At 45.3% G+C, this 21,117-nt stretch overlaps 5 protein-coding genes across 8 annotated transcripts in view; 2 read left to right on the plus strand and 3 right to left on the minus strand.

The window, feature by feature from the left end:
* The window catches only part of LOC148097218 (uncharacterized), a 532,237-nt gene that overhangs the window by 127,015 nt on the left and 384,105 nt on the right, over positions 1-21,117 (minus strand). The gene's annotated exons all lie outside the window — the stretch shown is intronic.
* Positions 1-21,117, minus strand: part of LOC148097219 (T cell receptor alpha chain MC.7.G5-like) — a 151,399-nt gene that overhangs the window by 79,069 nt on the left and 51,213 nt on the right. The gene's annotated exons all lie outside the window — the stretch shown is intronic.
* LOC118455562 (T cell receptor alpha chain MC.7.G5) overlaps positions 1-21,117 on the minus strand; it is a 46,641-nt gene that overhangs the window by 25,235 nt on the left and 289 nt on the right. Inside the window, exon 2 of the mRNA XM_087831916.1 lies at positions 9,293-9,590. Coding sequence (XP_087688042.1) covers positions 9,293-9,590 — 298 coding nt within the window. The remainder of the gene's footprint in view (positions 1-9,292; positions 9,591-21,117) is intronic.
* On the plus strand, positions 1,636-5,361 carry LOC148097220 (uncharacterized). The gene is made up of 2 exons (XM_087831894.1): positions 1,636-1,855; positions 3,597-5,361. The coding sequence occupies exons 1-2, from the start codon at positions 1,684-1,686 to the stop codon at positions 4,544-4,546; spliced, it is 1,122 nt and encodes a 373-aa protein (XP_087688020.1). The 5' UTR covers positions 1,636-1,683; the 3' UTR covers positions 4,547-5,361.
* LOC102796624 (uncharacterized) lies at positions 12,712-20,596 on the plus strand. Its single transcript, XM_087831888.1, has 2 exons — positions 12,712-12,924; positions 17,466-20,596. Exons 1-2 carry the CDS (start codon positions 12,753-12,755, stop codon positions 18,464-18,466), a joined length of 1,173 nt encoding a protein of 390 aa, XP_087688014.1. The 5' UTR covers positions 12,712-12,752; the 3' UTR covers positions 18,467-20,596.

A 21,117-nucleotide genomic window follows, 5' to 3' on the forward strand; every position in this document is an offset into this window, starting at 1 on the left:
AGTCTGCATGCCAAGTATCCTTGGGCAAGATACTAACCCCAAATTGCTCTCCGATGCATCCATCGGAGTATGAATGTGTGTGAATGTTATCTAGAAAGCACTTAGAGAGATGTGCTTGTGCGAATGGGTGAATGCACAAGTTGTGTAAAGCGCTTTGAGTGCTCAGAAGAGTAGAAAAGTGCTATATAAGAACCAGTCCATTTCATGGTGACTGCTGCTGAGGAAGGAGAGCACAGTGAACCAGGAGGAGACGAGGAGCAGCTCCTCTGTCACAGCTCTGCTGGAGCTGAGAGTCAGCATCTGGAAGGAGGCCGGAGTGCAGACTCGGGAAAATTAGAAACAGAAGTGACAGCAGGAGGTTCCCCCACATCAGAGAGTCGTGTAACTCTGACACGGGTAAAAAGCCTGTAAACTGTGATGGTTGTGGGAAGGACAGAATCCACACAGGTGAATTTTGTGGGAAAAACTTCGAAAAACTCGCCTGAGCGTGCACGTGAGAGCCCACACAGGCGAGAAGCCGGATTCATGTGAAACACGGAAAAAGGAGAAATCCATGTGAAAGGTGGACTGTTTCCATGGCAACTTTCTGTCTGTCCTAGCACAAGATGCTCGTACAGCAGAAACTCTCAAACTCAAGAACAGTTAAGAGATTCTGTGAAACGGAGTAAAGGTTTCATTTAAAGCAGTGAAACAGTTTAAGTGAAGCTGCGCGTTCAGCAGTCACACGACTCTGTGCAGATCGTTCATAAACACAGTCTGACTTTATCTGTCTTTGCATCCTTTTTATTTCTTTTATGCTTCAAGTTGTGTAATAAACAAAATCAGATGATATTTGTCTTTTAATGTGACTAAACCTAAAACTACAGCTGCTTCTAACTGCTGTTTCAGGACGTCCCAGGTGCTGTTAAACAGAGTTTTAACATCCTGGTTTTATTTTGGATGCTTGCTTTACTTTGCACAAATTATTTCACAAAAACTTAGACCATTAGAGGAATCATAATGTAAATGAAACTCTGTGAAGCACCGGTACAAATAAACAAATAAAAAGTATTCTGATATTGGAGCAGTCAGCTCGTAGCACTCACAAAGAGTAGATCGCTCCTGCCTGAGTGCTGATGCAGCAGAGGGGAAGTAGCTCACCCCTCCCTCTCTCACCTCCAGCTGTTTTCCTCCCAGACTGAAAGAAACCAGTTCAGCAGCTGTCTCCAGTGATGCAGCCCAGATGTTTCCTCTGTTTGTAGTGTTTGTGTTTCCTGCGTGGGTCTGGTGTCACTGCTTTGTTCATCATGGCCTCTCTTACAGTGAACATGAACGTGGATGTTTTATATTCTCTTTACAGCTTCACTAAGGTCCTGAATATTTAAACCTTTATTTTGAAAATAAGTAAAAAACAAAACCTCTCCAGCTGTCTCGCCCTCTGACGTCATCATTCTTTCTTACTGGTCTGTTCTTTGTTTTTATCTCATCTTTCATTTTCTGCTCAGAGGTCGAAGCAGTTAACGGTCTCCGGAGGGCAGCGCCGCGTCATATCCGGTAGAAGCACCGGCGAAATACTTGGACTGAACCGGAAGTGTGTTGAGCTATGTGTGAGCCGAGTGTGTGAGCCGAGTGTGTGAGCCGAGTGTGTGAGCCGAGTGTGTGAGCCGAGTGTGTGAGCCGAGTGTGTGTGCTGTGTCAGCAACAATGCCTTCAGTTCAGTATCTGAGAGAGTTTATCAACGAGCGACTAACTGCTGCTGCTGAACAAATATTCTTGGAGTTTGAAAAAACGATCGTCCAGTACGAGGAAGAGATCGACCGTCAGCGCAGACTGCTGGATATCACCTGGAAACCCGAAATCAAGCTGCACAGGACAGGTGAGTGTCCCTCTGAGGGAGGATCCTGATCACAGCTCTGCGGGACGTTTCTGATTGTGAGGACTTTTTGGAGATGTGAGCTAACAAAGAGCAAACAGAGGACAGGACTGCACTGCGCTCCATTCAAACAGCAGCTTTTCTCTGACCTGTATCGATCAGTTTCTTTATGTTTGCTGTCAAAGTTGGAAAACATCAAAAATCGAGCTTCAGAGTTCATTATTTATTCCAGATGGAGTTTATACATATAAATATAACGTTTCTATAAATGTGTGTTTCCTGTTGCACTTGTGAAAGTTGCAAACAAATGTTGGAAACATGAAGTCGCTGTGCAATAATAAAATATTAACGTGATCTCCAGGCTGTTGCTCGTCCTCAGCGCTGTGATCTGCTGCTGTGCTGAGGACTGTTTGAAACCAGTTCCACTTTATCTTCATCTAAACACACCTGTTCTGTCTGTGTGTGAATCAGCAGCTTTTTGTGGTGCTGGAGGGGTTTGTGTACCTGTACCAGGCCCTATCCTGGAGCCGGGCCTGGAGCGAGTGTCTGGGGGGCCACGGCCCATAAAAAGCTGCACAAGGGGCTTTAGAGGTTCAGTTCTTTGTGCCTCGAGCAGTTTAATCTCTGACCAGTCTGGCCACAGAGGTGAGGAAAGTCACTTCTCTGGTGGACGAGCGACACCAGCATGATGTTGTCGGGCTCGCCAAAACGCACAGCTCGTGTTATAAAACGAAGCTGCTGGAGACGCGCTGCACTCTGGCCTGGATTTGCCTTCTGTGAGCCGGGCACTCGTATCCTCTCTGTGGGTGTTTCCACAGGACAAAGTGAGGATTCAGAGGTGCTCCTGCAGGAGGACGGGTTGGACTCCACCCTGGGCCGTTTCCTGTCTGGGGGTGCTCCCGCTCCCTCCCCCTTTCCTGTCTGCTCTGCTGCCCTAATCTGTAAAGTGAATCCAGGCCTCGTACTGCTGTAACTTCTCATGCTGGAGAACGTTTGACGTCTCATTCAGCTTCCACGGCTTCAGATGAATTTTCACTCATATTTACTTTTTGTGAATTCATCATTTTCTGCAGGGCGTCAGACACTCAGAGTAAAACATCGATTCATCATTTCTGCACAGATCACTGACCTTTGTTTCCACATTGAACCCAGAATCCTTCAGGCTCCGTGATTAGAGGTTTGGAGTATGACAGTTGCGTGTAGTGTAGCATCTTCTTCTCATGCAGCAGTGACCTGTGTGTGATGCATGGAGGGTGTGGGAGCTTGCACAAGTGCTGCAGGTTATCTGACCTTTCTGTTAATAAAATCTGCAACACCGTCAGCTGTGGTCAAGCTTTTTTACTTACTGCATGCAGGAGAGCCAACACACATCAAATATCAAAGTTCACAGTCATGGGAACCCTTTTCTACCCTCACACACAACTCTCAGTATCTTTCAGTTACAACAGGTTTTTGTCACACAGCCTGTTGCTGGGCAGAGAGCAACTCCCACTATCTTTTCCCAGGAAGCTCCTGGCACTGGTCTTCTTGGGGGTTTGTCCTTGTACACTCTAACAGTTTGCAGATAACTTAGTGAAACATCGTTAAGCAAAGCTAAACAGTTTTCACCAGGTCATTACACTCTTTAACAGAAAAGTGCTTCATTTTATTCTAGTTTTTGCTCTTATACACACTTATGGTTGCAGTGAATATTTACTCAGTTTTCTCTTTTTCATCACATCAATTTTAATTTTCTGTCCTCCAGACGTCCCACAGCAGCCTGTCTGTGAGGAGGAGGAGGAGGTTCTCCCTGAGCAGCAGCTCTGGAACCAGGAGAGGAGCTCCAGTGTGGACCAGGAGGAACCAGAAGCTCCACAGATTAAAGAGGAAGAGGAGGAACTGTGCAGCAGTCAGGAGGGAGAGCAGCTGGGACTGAAGGAGGAGATTTATAGCTTTACGGTGCCTTGTATGTATGAGGGAAGTGACGACAGTGAATCAGAACTCTTCGGGGAGCAGCTCCTCTCTCCCAGCTTTCCTGTGGCTGAGTCTGAGGATCATGAAGGAAGTAAATATAGAAATTTAGGCGTAACTGAGAATGCAGAGGTGAAGCCAAAGAAGAGAAATCACAGTGAAAATGCAGAGAACCCTACTATGCCAATGAGTCAGTGTAACACTGGCACAGGTAACAAGTCTGTATCGTGTGATGTTTGTGGAAAAGCCTTTAAGAAAAGGTACCAAATGAGGATCCATCAGAGAATCCACACAGGTGAGAAGCCGTACCTTTGTAAAACCTGTGGGAAGGGATTTAGTGACCCGTCATCGGTTAAAAAGCATAAGGCGGTCCACACAGGGGAGAAGCCGTATTCTTGCACCACGTGTGGGAAAGGTTTTACTCAGAGTGGTAGTTTGTTGAGCCACATGAGAACCCACACGGGGGAGAAACCGTATCTGTGTAACACGTGTGGGAAACGTTTCAGTCAGAATAGCGGTTTGTGGGTCCACATGAGAAGTCACACAGGGGAGAAACCATATTTCTGCAAAACGTGTGGGAAGAGTTTTAGTCAGAGCAGCAGGCTGTCCATCCACACCAGGATCCACACTGGTGAGAAGCCATATCCCTGCAAAATGTGTGGGAAAGATTTTCGCTCTCAGTATCATTTGACTGTACACGTGAGAAACCACTCGGATAGTAAACCTTACCCTTGTAACACGTGATGTTTCCAGTGTCCACAGGAGAGTCTGCGTCTTTGTAGCGTAACTTCACAGGAGGAGATGGCTGCTTCCAGCTGCTGCTCATGTTTGCGCTTCCTGGGTTTGTGTCTCCAGCTGAACTGAAACAGCAACCTCTCACTTGGCTAGCAGCTCTGTTACCCATCACACTATGAATCCTCTTATTTCACCGGTCAACAATTTGTGTATAAAAAGGCAGTTTCTGAACTGCAGGCTGAACCGCTGCTTTGCTCATAAGCACTAAAGTCAGCTTGGTCTGGTTCTCTGTCTACCAGCAACTAGACGGATCCCTGGCAGAAGCACCGGAACTAAACAGGACTGCAGCCATAGATCACGTGTTTTACTGGGAATCAATCTGGCAGTGATATAAAAAGTCTGATCAGTGGAAATCAGTTCCTGGGTTCTGTTTTCTATAAAAGCTGTTTTGTAGGATTTCTTTGAGACTCTGGAAGAAAACATGTTTGATGACGTCTCTGCTTCAGTAGAATCAGAGGCAACAGTGTAAATATGACAAAGATGCAGCTCTGATCTTCCGCCTGCATCACGAGGTTTTCTTCTTTACTCCATCACTCTGTTTGCACTTGAACATTTAGTGGAAGATGTTTTGTGTCCTCTACCTCAGTGATTTTTGGATTGAACTCAGATGTTGAAGTTTGTGTTTCAAGCATGCTTTGTTTTGTGTTCACATCTTTTTAAACGTTTCAGTCTTTAGAGCTGACACTAGCAAACTGTACGAGCTGTTTGACGTGTCGATGTGAAAGGATCTTTATAAATAAAGTTTCTGTTGTGCTTCCACAGCAGCTCTGTCTCTGTCTCTGATCTTTACTGCTTCATTTCTCTGTTGTCTTTGTCATCAGTCCAATGACACAAGAATCAGAGGTTTAACAGTGTGTGGCTCCCTCTAGTGGATGTTGTGGAGTATTCTGTTGTCTTTGCTCCAAAGGTTTTTGTACAGAGTTTTGCTGTTTCCTGTCACTGTGGGCCGCAGAGCACAGTAGTACACAGCAGAGTCAGACAGCTGAAGCTTCTGGATCTTCAGAGGAACTGATGTCTTGTTGAGTTCAGCATCAAATCTGTGTTTTGGGAACTCTTGATCATTGTCCTCTGATGCTGTGTCACGTCTTAAAACATATTTTGGAAATTTGTTAACTTCTTGTTTATACCAGAACAAAGTGGGACTGACTCTTGTTGTTTCATATTTGCAGTAAAGTGTAACTGTGTCTCCTTCAGCAGCAATGACATCTCCTTGTTCCTGGATCACGTTGTCTTCTCCTTTACACTCTGAGGAAGAACAGAACATGCAGAGGAAGAGATGGATCAATAAACATGATTGAAGTTATTGAAAAGTTCCACAGTGTAAAATGATTAAATCTCCTCTTTCTGTCCTTGTTGTGAGTCGTGTGCAGAGGAAACATGTTGATGTTTGTATCTCACCAAAGAAAAGAGCAGCAAGAATAATCCACAGCCAATGTTCCATCTGTACAACAAGGTTTAAATCAACAGGAGAAACTAGCTGATGTTCAACATTCAGTCTGAGAATTGTTCTCTTCACAGCAGCACTTATTATTGACACAATGGTTGAACACAGTGCAGAAGGAGAGCACCGCCTACTGGATGATGTCGCCCTCTGTCTCCTCTTTGAGCTTCACTTCTCTCACTTCCTCTTCCTCCTGGTTCACAGACTGTTAGCAGCATTTGAATCACTGTGAGGAGGGAGGATGGAGCACTTTGCACTGTGTGCACAACGACCCAAATGTTCTCCATCACTGATGCTTCTCATGCTTAAAGTGAGATTCAGGGTCAGATATTTCTGCAGATTATTTGTGGTTTGTGTCTAACAATAACAATAACAGGAGGTTTAATAAGACACGATTACTCATGACTCATGTGTTTCAGTATAACAAACTGAGGAACTATATTTTAGCAAGATTTTTTCACTCAGGGGGGCACACAGAGCACGCAGCCATGCAATAAAGCAACATACACACACACACATTAGCTACATGCTTTATGGGATCAAAACAGAAAATTTACTTCCTTCCCAAAGGAAATATAACATTTAAACCCAAAAATGAGTGTCTTGGAGGAAGTATGTCATGCCATCCAGTTTACATCCCCCAGATCTGCTGAAATCAAACCTTTTCATTCATGATATTTATGATAATCTCATATTTACACAAACAAAATTGTGCTTCCTCTGCTGGAACTTCACCGTGTTACACCAGACGACAGAGCAGAGAGTGTTATTGTGTGTGAGCTGTGTCAGCAACAATGCCTTCAGTTCAGTATCTGAGAGAGTTTATCAACGAGCGACTAACTGCTGCTGCTGAACAAATATTCTTGGAGTTTGAAAAAACGATCGTCCAGTACGAGGAAGAGATCGACCGTCAGCGCAGACTGCTGGATATCACCTGGAAACCCGAAATCAAGCTGCACAGGACAGGTGAGTGTCCCTCTGAGGGAGGGATGGGGCTCGTGTAAAACTGGAGAATATTTTAGACACAGAGAATATTCACTGAAATATTAATAACCTGTTAGCAGAGACCGAACGAAATATGACGAATTGTCAGGACCACATTAAGAAAAATATTATTGATCATTTAGAGGATGAAGTCTAAATGTGCAGGATTTGAAGTGTGCTAGGACCAGCTGCTCTAAGCACTTAGTGATGATGGGGGTGAGGGCTACTGGGCGGTAGTCATTGAGGCTTGATGGGTTGGAGGTTTTGGGTATGGGGACGATGGAGGTGGATTTGAAGCAGGCCGGTACCGCAGCGTAGGCCAAGGACAGGTTGAATATGTCTGTGAGCACTCCTGCAAGCTCCCAGAACACACTCTGAGAACACGCCCGGGGATGCCATCAGGACCTGCAGCCTTGTGGACATTGATCCTGCTCAGCACCGCTCCTACATCGGTGGGGGAGAGAGTCAGAGGTTGTGGTCTGGCGTCATGTCTGTTTTGGTTGTGGTCGTGGGGTTCCCTCGCTCAAAACGAGCATAAAAGTTGTTGAGCTCGTTGAGGAAGGAGACATCAGAGGATGCGGGGGAGGGTTTGGTGGTCCTGTAGTCTGTAATGGTCTGGAGTCCTTGCCACATGCGTCGGGGCTGGAGTTGGAGAAGTGTTCTTCTACCTTCTTTTTGTAATGGTGTTTGGCTTTTTTGATGCCCTTCTTTAGATTAGCCCTGGCTGTACTGTAGGCGTGTGCATCTCCTGACCTAAAGGCAGTGTTGCGGGCCTTCAGGAGGAGACGAACATCCCGGTTCATCCAAGGCTTCTGGTTGGGGTACATGGTGATCCGTTTCTGGGTGGTGACACTGTCTGTGGTTGTGGAGATGTAATCCAGTACAGATGAGGCGTACTGGTCCAGGTCTGTGTGGGTGAACATAACAACAACAATAAAAGCAGCCTCGGGTGTTATTCTGGTGTTTGTTAATGGCTGCAGAAAGTTCTTTCATGGCCAACCTAGCATTAGCGTCGGGGATATACACGGCAGTGAGTATGATCGAAGTGAGTTCTCTGGGGAGATAATAAGGTCTGCATTTCACCATTAAAAACTCCGCATTAGGTGAGCAGTGACTCAGTAGTAGTGGAGTTCATGCACCAAGCATTGTTAATATAACCTGAAGAAGGAGCTGCTGACCGTCTTCTACCGCTGCTCCATTGAAAGTGTGCTGACATATTGCATCGGTGTGTGGTTTTTCAGCTGCACCACAGCACACAGAAAGGCACTCCAGAGGGTCATCAATATGGCCCAAAAAATCATTGGACATCCTCTTCCCTCCCTGAAGGACCTGTACAGCACTCGCTGTCTCAAGAGGGCACGCAGCATCCTACGGGACTGCACACACCCAGGACAACGGGTGTTTAAGCTGCTGCCGTCCAGCAGGCGGTTCAGGCTGCTGAGGTCCCGAACAAACAGACTCAAGGACAGCTTTTACAACAGGGCAACAGCCCTGATCAGTGCTAAAAGCTGACCTGACTGGATACCTCCCTGGACTTTTTTTGGTGGGGTTAACAACGATAAAAACAGTCATAATAATAATATTTATATTTATAACAAGGTGCAATAATAATTAATGTGCAATAATAACAGTGTGCAATACACATACACTTCTTCTTCTTTTTTATTACTAAGTTATTACACTGTGTTGTGTTGTTTGTGTCGCGTTGTGATGTGTCGTGTCGTGTTGTGTTACATGTAGTGCCGACATAGGACAGTTTTCCAATTTCATTGTACTATATATGACTGTGCAATGACAATAAAGAGTTATCTTATCGTTTTCATATTTTTCAAAAGCAGACATGCTGAAGGTTTGGAGATGAAAACACTGCTGCTTTGTGTTCTATTGAAATCAGTCCATTAAACATCCACCAAACATTCTCAGACAATCATCCAAAACCTGACCCACATACTTTGATCATTTCCAGGTTACAGACTCTCAGATTACTGAGCCGTCGACCACGTTTCACTGTTTTGATTTGCTTTCGTGTTTTCTGTCTGAACGTTCCTGCAGTTGGTTTGTGGTTGATGTGGATTTGCTGCTCATGTGAATCCTCCCACAGTGTTTCATTAGCAGCTGTAACCACAGTGACTCTGATAAAACAGGAATTAGCAGAATCCATCTGATATGAAGCTGTGCTTTGAATACCACTTCCCTCCTCTTTGAAGAGTAGTCAGATATCTGTGTTCAGGTTTTTGTACAGCCTCTTCTACACTTTGTATCACTGTGTTTGTAGAGCACAGTAGTAGAGAGCTGTGTCTGCCAGGGTTAGGGCTGCTATGGTCAGATTAGTTGATCGATCTGATGTTTCTGATCCATAACGTTTATCAGGAATATATTTGTCACTGCCTCCTTTTCCTTGTTTCCACAGAATAAACTGAGGAGCCTGAAGGTCAGAATGATGTTTGTACCAGTGAAGCCAAGCATTACTATAACTTGTCTCATAGCTACATGTGAGTGTGACAGATTCTCCTTCTGTTGCAGTGACTTTATCTCGTTGAGGAGTGATTGAGTCTCCAGCTGTTAGTCCTGGAAAAAGAAGAGTAAATGAAGCCATCAGATTAACATTGTTCATGAGGCTGAGAGGGGAAGAAGGTGGAAATGAAGAAAAGTAGGACAGAAGTCAAAATCTAAAATCCTCCAGACAAATGATTCATTTCTAGCACAGAGTTCAGAGCAGAGAAAGAAATGTTGCGTTCTGAGAAAAGAGACAAAAGTTCACCTATAATATGAGATGAAAACAAAAAGAGGTGCAGCAACATGTCTTTGAGCTGCTGAAGCCAGACAGACAGCACATGAACAATGTTCTTCCACTGCAGCAGATTCACCAGGTTGTGCTTTTATTTCCTCAAACTTTTTGCTCTCCAGACAGAAATCATCTTATTGGTTGAGCTGGACGTATGTGGGCGGGGCCCACAAAATAGTGAAGTCAGTGGAAGAGAAAAATATACAGAACTGAAAAAGTAAAAAGTGGTTTAACAGTGTGTGGCTCCCTCTAGTGGATGTTGTGGAGTATTCTGTTGTCTTTGCTCCAAAGCTTTTTGTACAGAGTTTTGCTGTTTCCTGTCACTGTGGGCCTCACAGCACAGTAGTACACAGCAGAGTCAGACACTGCAGCAGAGGAGATCTGAAGGTCCAGACGGTTTTCTCCAGACAGTTTTGTGGAGAATCTTGCAGCTGATTTCAGAAACTCTGACGGTCTTGAATTGTTCGTCCCTGATATTTGGATCAGGAACTCTGGTGGTTTTCCTGGATATTGTCGATACCAGAAAAAGTAATCATTAATTATAATATCTCTGGATAATCTGTAGGACAGAGTGAGAGTGTTTCCTTCTAAAGTGGACTCTTCATCCTTGACTGCAGTGAGTTGATCACAGCTGACACCTAAAGGAAGAGATAAATGTTGTTAAAGACGACGTTAAACTGTGAGCGCCTGTTCCAGTGATTTCTAGCAAACAGATCCTTTAAAGACATTTCTTCTTCCTGCTTTAACCGACCTGTTAGTGTGATCACAAACAAAGGAAACATGAGCCAGTAATGCAGTGACAGCATCTTCCACACACTATCTGTTCTGTATGCTTCACATACTGAATGTATCTGACAGTGGGAGTCCTTTTCTGCTCCGTGACAGTGTTGCTCCTCCTTCAGCCTCTTCCTCCTCTCATATCTCTGCATGTTACAAACACCAAAACCAAACCTCAACACATGTTACAGCTTTCAGCACAAAGAAACCTCCAGTGGTTCTAACCTTTGTTTTGCTCTCAGCGCACTTTTGGACTTTTAAAGGTGGAGCTGAAGTCAGAGGATTGGCTGTAAGAAGTTCAAATTTCAGAGAGACCAGAGAACTCAGCCACTTCTCAACGGTGGACTTTTAATTTGTTTTGATATTTTTGACATTTTCTCTGCTCATTTGTGCCATGTTGGATCATAAATCTAAGAAGACTCAGTTTTCCATTGTTGTGCTGATGAGTTGCAGATAAGCTTATCAGGGATGGAGCACTAACTTTAGGAGATCAACAATCCGTCCGTCCTTAAAAAGAAGGAATGCACTGATCAGCTCAGCAACAGTAAAAAGACAAGTAAAGTGCATAAAGTGGTTTTGGTAAGAAAAATTCTTCAGTGACCAAAGTCAGTCAGCTGATCTCAAACCAGCAGAGCTGCTTTTCACTCATTAATAGAAAACTGAGAAAGAGACCAGCAGCAGCTGCAACAAAGGGCTGCAGATGCTGTTAAGGAGGAAACATGATGTCCACGGGGGGGTTGGAGGAAGGTTCAGAGGAGGGGGGGGATTATTGAATAATGAACAAAGGAAAGACACACATGGACTGCTACCTCTGAAAGGCAGCGATGGGTCCAGCAACACTGACGCACCGGCGCATATCCAGCTCACAGAGCGAAGCCTGTATCGGTGCGTGCGTCGCTTTAATAAAAAGTCACGTGATGATACAGCGCACTGCCAACGCGCCAAACGGTGTTTAAAAGGTGCCGCATCGCATCTGCCAATAGAATGAGCTGCCACCAAAAAAAACAAAATTACTCAGGCAAAGAAAAAAACAACATCTCTCTACAAAAAATAAAAATCCACATCTCTCCATAGCGAAATGGAGCATTTTGAGCGGACTCCATCACTGAGGTCCAGCGCTACTTGGAGGAGAGAAACATGCCACGATCAGAGGATCCTTTAACGTACTGGGGGAACAGAAGAACATCAGAACCTTTCCCACCTGCTTTACAGTTTGTGTACCTGCAGCTTCACCTGTGCCCTGTGAGCGTGTTTTCCAAAGCTGGGGAAACGGTGTCAAAAACACACAATAGACTGAATGCAAAAACATTGGATAAACTTGTTTTTCTGAATAAAAAGGAAACTCAACAATTATTTTTCACAGAGTGATTTTTCATGTGTTTCACGGAGGCTTTGTGTGCTTTCCAGTAGCACACTTAAAAAATGTCAGAGGACGTAATAAACAGAGCAAATTGATATGAATGATATCACTTTGCAGGATTTCCTGTTAACATGGCCAAAGCGCTCATTCTGGGCTGCACGATGCTGTGCGCTGAATCTGCATAATGACGGGGGGTGGCAGGGGGATTTACAGGGTCCATACTTTTTTTTTTTTTTACTTTACGCTTTATTGACAAAGCACAAAATACAAAATAGCAAACACAATGTCAGGGGGTTCGTATAAAAAAACAAAATAGACACAGTCTATTAAAGAATCACATGATATTGAACAGGGAACATAAGTTTATGGTTTGGTCCATACTTTAAGTCCTGGTGATTTGGTGGAATGATGCTTCTCATCTTATCTGCTGTGTCGCTTTAATGACTGAGCCTGAGCCGTGATGTTTGTCCAGCTGACTCGAGGTTGTAAAGATGAAAAGAGCTGATGACAAACAGCATTTCACATTCATGACATTGTGACCGGAGCTAAAGGTTTGAACCTGAGAAAAACGTTTAAAATGTATAATTTGTGTTTTTAATATGAGTGATGTTCAGAACATGACGTGATCGAAATAACTGGTTTTTCAGACGGAGAAGGAGGAAAGAAAAGTAACTGTGCTCCTCTGGCGGAGCGGCACCGTGCAGCACCGGGCGGAAGTAAACCAGGAAAAAGCGGAAGTGCCGTTAGCTTTATTGACTGAGCAGGAAGTGTGTTGTTGTGTGTGAGTGTGTGAGCTGTGGCAGTAACGATGCCTTCAGTTCAGTATCTGAGAGAGTTTATCAACGAGCGACTAACTGCTGCTGCTGAACAAATATTCTTGGAGTTTGAAAAAACGATCGTCCAGTACGAGGAAGAGATCGACCGTCAGCGCAGACTGCTGGATATCACCTGGAAACCCGAAATCAAGCTGCACAGGACAGGTGAGTGTCCCTCTGAGGGAGGATCCTGATCACAGCTCTGCGGGACGTTTCTGATTGTGAGGACTTTTTGGAGATGTGAGCTAACAAAGAGCAAACAGAGGACAGGACTGCACTGCGCTCCATTCAAACAGCAGCTTTTCTCTGACCTGGATCGATCAGTTTCTTTATGTTTGCTGTCAAAGTTGGAAAACATCAAAAATCGAGCTTCAGAGTTCATTATTTATTCCAGATGGAGTTTATACATATAAATATAACGTTTCTATAAATGTATGTTTCCTGTTGCACTTGTGAAAGTTGCAAACAAACGTTGGAAACATGAAGTCGCTGTGCAATAATAAAATATTAACGTGATCTCCAGGCTGTTGCTCGTCCTCAGCGCTGTGATCTGCTGCTGTGCTGAGGACTGTTTGAAACCAGTTCCACTTTATCTTCATCTAAACACACCTGTTCTGTCTGTGTGTGAATCAGCAGCTTTTTGTGGTGCTGGAGGGGTTTGTGTACCTGTACCAGGCCCTATCCTGGAGCCGGGCCTGGAGCGAGTGTCTGGGGGGCCACGGCCCATAAAAAGCTGCACAAGGGGCTTTAGGGGTTCAGCTCTTTGTGCCTCGAGCAGTTTAATCTCTGACCAGTCTGGCCACAGAGGTGAGGAAAGTCGCTTCTCTGGTGGACGAGCGATACCAGCATGATGTTGTCGGGCTCGCCAAAACGCACAGCTCGTGTTATAAAACGAAGCTGCTGGAGACGGCTGCACTCTGGCCTGGATTTGCCTTCTGTGGCACTCGTCTCCCCTCTGTGGGTGTTTCCACGCAGGGTTTCTTTCCTGTGCCTTTGGGTCGGGGAACAGGTCCCGACTGTTGTCTGGATTTGTGCACCGCATACAAAGCACCCAGCATGTTTCAGTCCTTTACTGTTCCCTTTAAACCCCAACAGGTAATGCCTGACTGTGGTCACGCTGAATGCTGATTGGTTGACAAGCTGAAACAGAGATGGAAAAAGTATGAAAAAACTGAAGATCAACAAAAGGACGAGCTGTGTCTGCAGTGGACATAGTTCACTGCTTTGGACACTCGGTTTGACTTCAGCTCGTTGTATGTTAGAGCCTCTCTTCTCTGCGCCTGGCTGATGAAAACAACAGAAGCAAAGGAGCCACAGGCTGGGTGCGCTTTGGACGCTGCCTCGATGATCTGTGCAGATCTGTAGCTCCTACGGTCGGAGAATCACAACGAGCCCAGAACACAACTGTGGGACCATCACTGTGGCTGAGGTCACTAAAGCAGACACACGGAAAGGTTTGAACGAATATATCGACCATCAACGATCGGCTGAGCCTTTCGCGGGCCAACATACGGAGCCATACAGGGCTACTGGGCGCATCACCGTGTGTAGACTTTTCCCTTGAGTCGGTCTGGCATTCTTCTGTCACAAAGGACACCAGTGACCATTTTAACCAGACTGCATCTATTCGTGTTCGGACATCGTAGCCAATGAGCCCAGGTAGCAGAAAGAAGCTGCCTCTCACCGTGTTTATCTGTCTCACACACTCAACCAAACAACAAGTGCAAAATTAAACAAAAAGTAAGTTAAAAATTAAAACGTCTCTTCCAGCGAACATTAAAAAATCTCTGATGTAAAGTCTTTTGTGTGATTTGGCTCATTTCAAATCAATAAATAAATGATTGAATAATCCAAAGAGCATCTGTATTAAAACTGAAACAAAAGGTCAAATATAACCTCCAAACAAAATGTATAAACTCTAAATGGGTGAATCAGTCTGTGCATGATCGCTCCGCCCATCAAAAAGTCACCCGTGCGAGTTTATCACCTATGATTGGTTATTGGACTGACAGCTGTCCTGGAAATATTTTCACATATCCCCGAACCTGAATACACGGCTGGGTAGGATGGACGAGAGCCGCCCCTCAGGGGGATTACACGTCTCAGCACCCCGGGGAAGATTTATCACGAAGTTCTTTGTTTTGGACTGGGAGAAGGCAGCAAGCCCTCGGGGTGTCCTGTGGGAGTGTTTTGGGATGGACAGTTTGGTCCTTGTGTAAATGCAGGTAGAGCTTGGTTCACACTGTAGTCAGAAAGCAGACCTGCTGACTCTGCTCAGAACTTTTATGGACACAACTTCAGCTGCAGCCAGAAGGCAGAGCGTTTCTGTTTCTGTGGACTTGGGCTCATTAGACGAGTGTTTTTCAACCTTTTTTGAGTCGTGGCACATTTTCTAATTAAAAATATCCCATGGCACACCACCAACCAGGCTTGTTCCAAAATGACACACTGTAGCCTGATGCAGTACATATAATGGCAAGTTAGTCCTCAGTGTGAAACCTGGTCCTGACTAGATGAACACAAAGATGAAATTCTGGCAGGAATTGAAGACCCAAATTTAACAAAGTTTTGATGAAGTTTACGATGTGCACAACATCATCCAACACAGGAGCTGCTGGTAAAGTCTTGGCAGCAAGCGCCTCACGGTGCAGAAAACAGTGCGTAACAGTAACATTTGGGAGTATGCTGCTCCATCAGAGCAGGCACTCGTGCAGTTTTCCCACTTCAGTCCTCTTTGTTCAAATATTCGGATGTAACCTGAAAAGTTTCCTCTCCTGTTGTTTGCAAAATAGAAAGTTTTCCCTGATGGAGTCTCCATCCACAAACGCACATTGCCCAAGAGTTGGGAATGTCCACTAATGTCCGTGGACTCATCAAGCTGCACTGCAAACTTCACACTGATGCGCATCTTTCCCCAGACCACAGTTTCAATGTCTGCAGACGTGTCGTCGATACGTCTGAGAGCGGGACTTTCTTTAACCGCGTCAGGACGAGCATCTCATTCACAGTGGCGTTGCAGGCAGGTAGTAGTAACGTCTCTGCATCTTCACCTTCGTGTTCTTTCTCATTAAAGTTTCCCGTTTCTCAGCAAGTTCACGAACAAAATAGTCCGTGTTCTTGTTTGAGGGATGTTTTGTACGGAGATGACGTTAAAGCCTGCTTGGGCCCGCGGCACTGTTTGAGAGCTTCTCCCCAAACACAACAGAGTCGGTGCAGTCGGATCTCCACTGAAGCTAAATTCAAACGAAAGATAACTTTTGCTGTTTTGCCTCAAACTCACCGTTCTTGCTTTCCACCGCTCGTCTTCTGGATTATAATTTTATCCAGGGTCCAGTCCGGAGCCTGCAGTTCTTCTTTTCAAATATTTATCCATCTTTGTTGTACGTCTTGCAGCTTCCACGTAGCGTGCGCATCACTAATTCTGTTGGCTTAACTCAACAAGGTCATATTGCGCTCCCCACTGACATGAAAGAGTAATTGCTCTACCAGTCACCTCATTGAAAGCACAGATGCCCAGAAATTATTTTTATTATTTCCAGTAATTATTAAATGTTTTTATTTTTTGGACCAATTAATTGAAGTTAAATAATTTCTCACAGCACACCTTTGTGCCGCGGCACAGTGGATGGGAAACACTGCATTAGACGGTGACTAGGCAGGGAGAGCCTTCAGTTTTCAGGCCCCTCTTCTGTGGAACCAGCTTCCAGTTTGGATTCAGGAGACAGACACTATCTCTACTTTCAAGATTAGGCTTCAAACTTTCCTTTTTGCTAAAGCATATAGTTAGGGCTGGACCAGGTGACCCTGAATCCTCCCTTAGTTATGCTGCAATAGATGTAGGCTGCCGGGGATTCCCATGATGCATTGAGTTTTTCCTTTCCAGTCACCTTTCTCACTCACTATGTGTTAACAGACCTCTCTGTATTGAATCATATCTGTTATTAATCTCTGTCTCTCTTCCACAGCATGTCTTTATCCTGTCTTCCTTCTCTCACCCCAACCGGTCGCAGCAGATGGCCCCGCCCCTCCCTGAGCCTGGTTCTGCTGGAGGTTTCTTCCTGTTAAAAGGGAGTTTTTCCTTCCCACTGTCGCCAAAGTGCTGCTCATAGGGGGTCATATGATTGTTGGGCTTTTCTCTGTATCTATGAAGCGCCTTGAGGCGACATTTGTTGTGATTTGGCGCTATATAAATAAAATTGAATTGAATTGAATTGAATTGAATTGAACAGCCGGTCAGTCGCTCTGATGCCTGATAACGAGCTGGTCCGCACGGTGGCAGGTCAAACAGTCACACACAAGCAACCCGGCTGAACATTTCAAAGACGCTAACGAAGCCAAAGTGGCTAAAGTCGATTTCCTGTTGTCTGGTGTTCCAAACATGCAGCAACATGATGGAAACATTTGTGTTGTTCAAGCTGCTTTTGTTTGGTGAAGGAAAATATGTCAGCAGCTCATGTTCAGCTAGATTTTTGCGCCTCCGTCAGATCCTCTAACTTAGTGCAGTTTGGGGGAAATTGTTGAATAAATATTTGTTTGCCTTGAAAAGTGATTTTTGTTCGTATATGAACTCATCAGCAAAGTAAAATGCAGTCGGTGCTTCTGCAGTGGTAATCATGCCGCCTGAGGCGTCTGTCATGTTCACACTGTTGGCTTAGCTGAATTTCTCTGACAACTTTCTGTTTGTGTGTCTCCATTTGTGCCTTCAGACCTCCAACAGCAACATGTCTGTGAGGAGGAGGAGGTTCAGCAGAGGGACCGAACACAGTCTCTACAGGTTAAAGAGGAACAGGAGGAGCTGTGCATCAGTCAGGACGGGGAGCAGCGAGCACTGAAGGAGGAGACTGATACCTTTATGGTGACTGTAACCTACGACGACAGCGATCTCAGTGAACCCGACCTGGACAGCGACCAGCTCGGCTCTCGCAGCTCTCTTCTATACGAAAGCCGAGATCAGGAAGGAAGCGAGAGTTTCGATTCTACTTCAACTGCCACTAGAAACATAAGTCAGAGTAGCAACGCAGAAATCTTTCCCACATCAGAGAGTCCGTGTAACACCGACATAGTCACCAAATCTCTAAAATGCAATGTTTGTGGAAAGGTCTTTAAGCCTTTTAGTGACCCGTTAGCATTTAAGAGACACATGGCAGTCCACTCGGGCGAAAAGCCGTACTCCTGCAAAACGTGTGGGAAAGGTTTCACCAAAAATAGCACTTTACTGGGCCACATGAGAGTTCACACAGGGGAGAAGCTGTATTCTTGTGAAACGTGTGGGAACAGTTTCACTCGAAAAGGTAGTCTGCTGGTGCACATGCGAATCCACTCGGGCGAGAAGCCGTACGTTTGTAACGTCTGCGGCGAACGGTTTTGTTACTTGTCGGCGCTTAAAAAGCACAAGGCGGTGCACACGGGCGAGAAGCCGTACTCCTGCGAAACGTGTGGGAAAGGTTTTACGGAGCGCGGCAGTTTGTTGGTCCACATGAGAATCCACTCGGGCGAGAGACCGTATACTTGTAAAACCTGTGGGAAAAGTTTCACTAAAAAATGCACTCTGTTGGTGCACATGAGGATTCACACCGGCGAGAAGCCGTACTCCTGTAAAATCTGCGGGATGAGTTTCAGTAAAAATGGTGGTTTGTTGGTGCACATGAAAACTCACACAGCTGAGACGCTGAAGTCGGACATTTCTGTGGGAAAAGACTCTCTGTGAGGTCGGCTTCCTGTCACCTTCTCTCTGTTCGCACCGGTGACCACGCTAATGTATTTATTTAAAGATACGTGGGCAACCAGCTACGAGGCGCACTTTACAGCTTTAACACAGACTCTAGAGCAGGGGTCCCCAATCCCAGTCCACGAGGGCCGGTGTCCTGCAGGTTTTAGATGTCCTTGATCCATCACAGCTGATTTACATGGATAAATAACCGTCTTGAAGTTCTCCAGAGGCCTGAAGCTAATCATGTGATTCAGGTGTGTTGACCCAGGGTGAGATCTAAAACCTGCAGGGACACCGGCCCTCGTGGACTGGGATTGGGGACCCCTGCTCTAGACGCTGACCTGTGTTTGTTTCAGAAATGAGAAGATATGAAATCGAGAGAGGCAGCAGGAGTTTGTTTCTGTTTGTCAGCATGAAGAGAAAGATGTGTACTCGTTAGCAGCACTGAATCAGATGTGATGAGGGCTGTGCGATATGACCAGAATCTCCTGATAGAAGATGTTTCTCATCTTGATAACGATAAATATCACAACATAGAGCTTTCTCTGTAAACTCTGTGAATCTCGGGCAACTCGACCTGTGGGAAGTGTTTCCAGCTGGGCGTCGAGTTTTAACCGTGTTAGATAGAAGTTGTTTCTTTGCGTATTTATTAGACGGCGTGCTGCGGGGAGGAGCCTGTTCTGATGTTTGAGGTTCATTGTGAACCGACGGCTCGTTTTTGCTTCTCGTCCGTAAACTCTGTCCACACTCTGTCACGTGATCCTTGTGTGGCTGAAGAGGTTTGCTGTGTTTGAGTCTGAGCTCTGCACCATAACCAAACCATGTCCGTGTTACAGAGGCGGCCCAAGGTTTAGTACTACGGTCCTGGATTTGTTTGGACTGGTCCGTCTGTTTGAGCTTCCTGGTTCTGCCTCGTCTTCTCTGGTCATGCTGGGATTCTCTGTGCATCCACGTGGTGGCCAAACCATGAGAACGTATCACCATCAACACTGGATTTTACTGCAGTATTATGAATATACAAACAAACGATAGCTTATTTAATAACATTTCAACGTCCGATATATTTCGTCATATTGCACAGCCCTGATGTAGCCTTGACTTGCTGTCTCTGCAGGCTCTGCCATCTTGCTTTTGGTTAAATAGAGTAACAGAAGGTGAATGATGTCAGGACAGAGAGTAAGATTTAAGTTGGTGTGTGTTCCCCACGTTAATCTACAAAACCCTGACTCGCAGCTGAAGATCAAAACAAAGATTTTGATATTTTACATTTCTGGGCAGGTCGAGCTGCCTGTGCAGCCACGAAGGGCTCGTTATTTCCCCGCCGCGCTCGCTGAAACAAACACGCTGCATGGGTTAGATCACAGATTACAGCAGACCTCAGTAACACGACTGTTAGCTTGTTACTTGTTTCATATACTAAGAGTTCAGATTGTATTTATTAGAGAAACCGCCGCGGGGCTGTCAGTGCGCCTGCACACACACTACGTACTGTAAATATTTCAAACCACAGAAGAAGTCTCCACGTTTCTTTGTGTCTGCTCAGCAGTAGCTGTCTCACACACGTGTGCTACACTTTTCATGTTTGCGTTTGTTGTGAGTCGCTGTGCGTCAGTGGACATGACTGTATTTATTCATTATTTTGCTATAAAAGCTGACCCTGCCTGCTCTGTGCACAGATGTAATTCATATAATATCTGTACGATAAAGCTGTCAGTGTTTCCTGTTCGTGTGTTTCTGCAGCTTCTGTGGCGTCCTCACGGCTACATTAATGTCTAATCATGCAAATCTAAAAGCCGGACAGGTGGAGAAGCAGCGCGTCAGCTGGTTTCCTTCCTGACCGCACAGACGTGAGGTCGTCCATCAGTTCGTGTCACGTTCTCATGTTTGACTGAAGTCTGTGTTATTGTCTCGGTTATTTGTGGATTGAGCATCGAAGCTGAGGAGCGTCTCCAGCTCCCTGGCTTCTGTTCGAAGGACGTTTTGTGTTCACACTACATCTTCAGAGGCGACTCTAACAAGATGAAGACCATGTTCAACCTGCTGTTGTAAAAAGCTCTTCAGAAATAAACATTGTTTTGGCCTAAAGTGTTGATAACTCGAGTTCATCAGGATGTGGAGCTGAAGACACAACAGACCTCACAGTGTAGCAGGTTTGTGTGCTGCCTCTTTGTTCTGCTGCATTAAATGTTTGTAGAGTTGTGATCTGCATCCTCAGAGGTAAACTCAAAGTACAGGCATGAAAAATGTTTTTGTGCGATGATTTGAAGCAGCTCTGCTCTTCTGGCTGCTGCTGTCTCGGGTGAACGAGGTATGGCCTCCAAAACCTGTCACAGCTGTGCCAGACAAGAGAGAGGTTTAACAGTGTGTGGCTCCCTCTAGTGGATGTTGTGGAGTATTCTGTTGTCTTTGCTCCAAAGGTTTTTGTACAGAGTTTTGCTGTTTCCTGTCACTGTGGGCCTCACAGCACAGTAGTACACAGCAGAGTCAGACAGCTGAAGCTTCTGGATCTTCAGAGGAACTGATGTCTGGTTGAGTTCAGCATCAAATCTGTTCTTTGCAAACTCTTGAGCGTTTCCTGCTGCTGAAGAGCCACGCAGTAAAACATACTTTGGAAAGTCATTTATTTCTTGTTTGTACCAGAACAAATA

Source organism: Neolamprologus brichardi, chromosome 18 (genome assembly GCF_056152115.1).
Source record: "Neolamprologus brichardi isolate AB-2024 chromosome 18, ASM5615211v1, whole genome shotgun sequence".
In the NCBI taxonomy this organism is placed as follows: domain Eukaryota; kingdom Metazoa; phylum Chordata; class Actinopteri; order Cichliformes; family Cichlidae; genus Neolamprologus; species Neolamprologus brichardi.